This window comes from Myotis brandtii, unplaced genomic scaffold, assembly GCF_000412655.1.
Source record: "Myotis brandtii unplaced genomic scaffold, ASM41265v1 scaffold130, whole genome shotgun sequence".
Lineage (NCBI taxonomy): Eukaryota > Metazoa > Chordata > Mammalia > Chiroptera > Vespertilionidae > Myotis > Myotis brandtii.
In genome coordinates this window covers 57,352-59,062 of record NW_005354596.1, presented here as the reverse complement: position 1 = coordinate 59,062, position 1,711 = coordinate 57,352, and the positions used below count along the sequence as shown (strand labels likewise).

At 60.3% G+C, this 1,711-nt stretch overlaps 1 protein-coding gene across 1 annotated transcript in view; it reads right to left on the bottom strand.

Moving 5' to 3' along the window:
• The window catches only part of NOTCH4 (notch 4), a 29,728-nt gene that overhangs the window by 6,990 nt on the left and 21,027 nt on the right, over positions 1–1,711 (bottom strand). Inside the window, exons 23-26 of the mRNA XM_014534506.1 lie at positions 1,563–1,635; positions 1,325–1,463; positions 488–771; positions 118–264 (exon numbers count right to left, since the gene is read on the bottom strand). Of these exons, the coding sequence (XP_014389992.1) occupies positions 118–264; positions 488–771; positions 1,325–1,463; positions 1,563–1,635 (643 nt within the window). The remainder of the gene's footprint in view (positions 1–117; positions 265–487; positions 772–1,324; positions 1,464–1,562; positions 1,636–1,711) is intronic.

The following is a 1,711-nucleotide window of genomic DNA, read 5'->3' as shown; positions in this document are numbered from 1 at the left end:
GGGGTGACGGCGGCGGCAGGAAGCACTGCCGGTGACGTCACCGGCGCGCGGAAGGGACAATGGGGCATTGTCTGGGGTCGGTGGGACCGGGAGGCCTCCCCCCTTCCCGGCAGCCTCCCATCCTGGTCGGGCCCCCACATCTGCTTGGGCTGCAATCAGTTCTTCAACCAGGTCTTCCACTGCCAGCTTGGCGGCCAGCATCAGGGCCGTGGTCCCATCCACTGTCCTGGCATCCACTGAGGTCTGTCTGTGGCGGAGTAGGAGCTGGGGGGCCAGAGAGGGCCGGCCACCCTGGTATGTCCTGGGCGGCAGCTCAGGCCCTCACACTACCCACCTCCCAATCCATGTTCAGCCATCTGCTCTTTTCCCCTTTCAGGTCCCCAAGCTCACATCACCTTCCTCTTTGCCAAACCCTAGAGGAGGCTTTTGCCCAGCTTTCCTTGCACATTTGCTCCCTGTTCTCTCAGGGACCCCGGTGTGCACTGACCTGGCAGACCTCCCGGGCATCAGCAGCCACAGCGGTGTGAAGAGGGGTGCGCCCCGCTCTGTCTGGCTGGTTGGGGTTGGCTCCAGACTCGAGGAGGCGGCGGGCAGCAGTCGGTCGGGAGAACCGGGCAGCCAGGTGCAGGGGGGTCTCCCCAGTGCCCGCGGTGTGAGCCTGGGGACAGGCCCCTCCATCTAACAGAGGTTCCCAGGGCTCAGGGCTTTCCAGGAAAGTCCTGTACTCCACTGCCCCACAGCAGACTGCTGACATCAGGGGTGTCACCCCCTCTGTGGGTGGGAGAGAAGGAATGGGAAACATGTCGATCAAAAGGGTCTGGAGGCTCGGGAATCAGCCCTGAGGTGTGGAGGCCCAGCTCTGGCTCTTGGTTTTGTGTGGCTTAAGTCAAGCGACTTGTACCTTTCTCCAGGCTTCAGTTTCCCCCTCCGTACAAGGAGCCAGCTAGCAGGCCTAGCTCTTGGTTTTGTGTGGCTTAAGTCAAGCGACTTGTACTTCAGTTTCCCCCTCTGTACAAGGAGCCAGCCAGCAGGCCTAATTCCCTCACATTCTAGGGCAGTGGTTCTCAAACTTGGGTCTGGAGTACACTCACCTGGAGGGCTTGTTCAAACACATTCCCCAATAGCTTGACTATCCGAATCAGGAGCTCTGGAGCCCAGGAATTTGTGTCTCTACCCATTTCCCCAAGGGCACTGTTCTTCTGTCCCGGGGCCACACTGTTGTAAGGCACTCATTCTAACATTTGCTTCTTCAGGGCTGATAGCAAAGGATTTTCTGATTCTAAGGGTCAAAGGGAATTCTCCCGGCCAGGGTTGGCTCGAGTACCAGGCCCATGGGTGTCCACGCCGGGGATGTCCAGCTCGGCTTCCTGGGGAGGAGTCAGCATGGCTGCCTGGGGGAGTCCTCGACAGTCACCACTCAGGGCCCAGAGCTGGCACTGGGCGGGCGAGGCCGTGTCTTCAGCCTTGGGATCGGAAAACAACCGGGGAAAGAAGGTTGGCTTGTCCCTTCGCCCTCCCGTCACCGCAGGACCATTCCCGCCCAGGGCTTTCACCTGGCCTACCTCCTCTCCTTCCTCAGGGCCTGAGCACATCACAACTCCATCCTCCTCAGCGTTGGCCTCTGGTTTCAGTGCCCTGGAAGAGGAGGGTGGGTAGAGGGCCTTCAGGGTGCACAAGGTTTGCAGCCGTCTTCCAACCCTAACCCTAACTT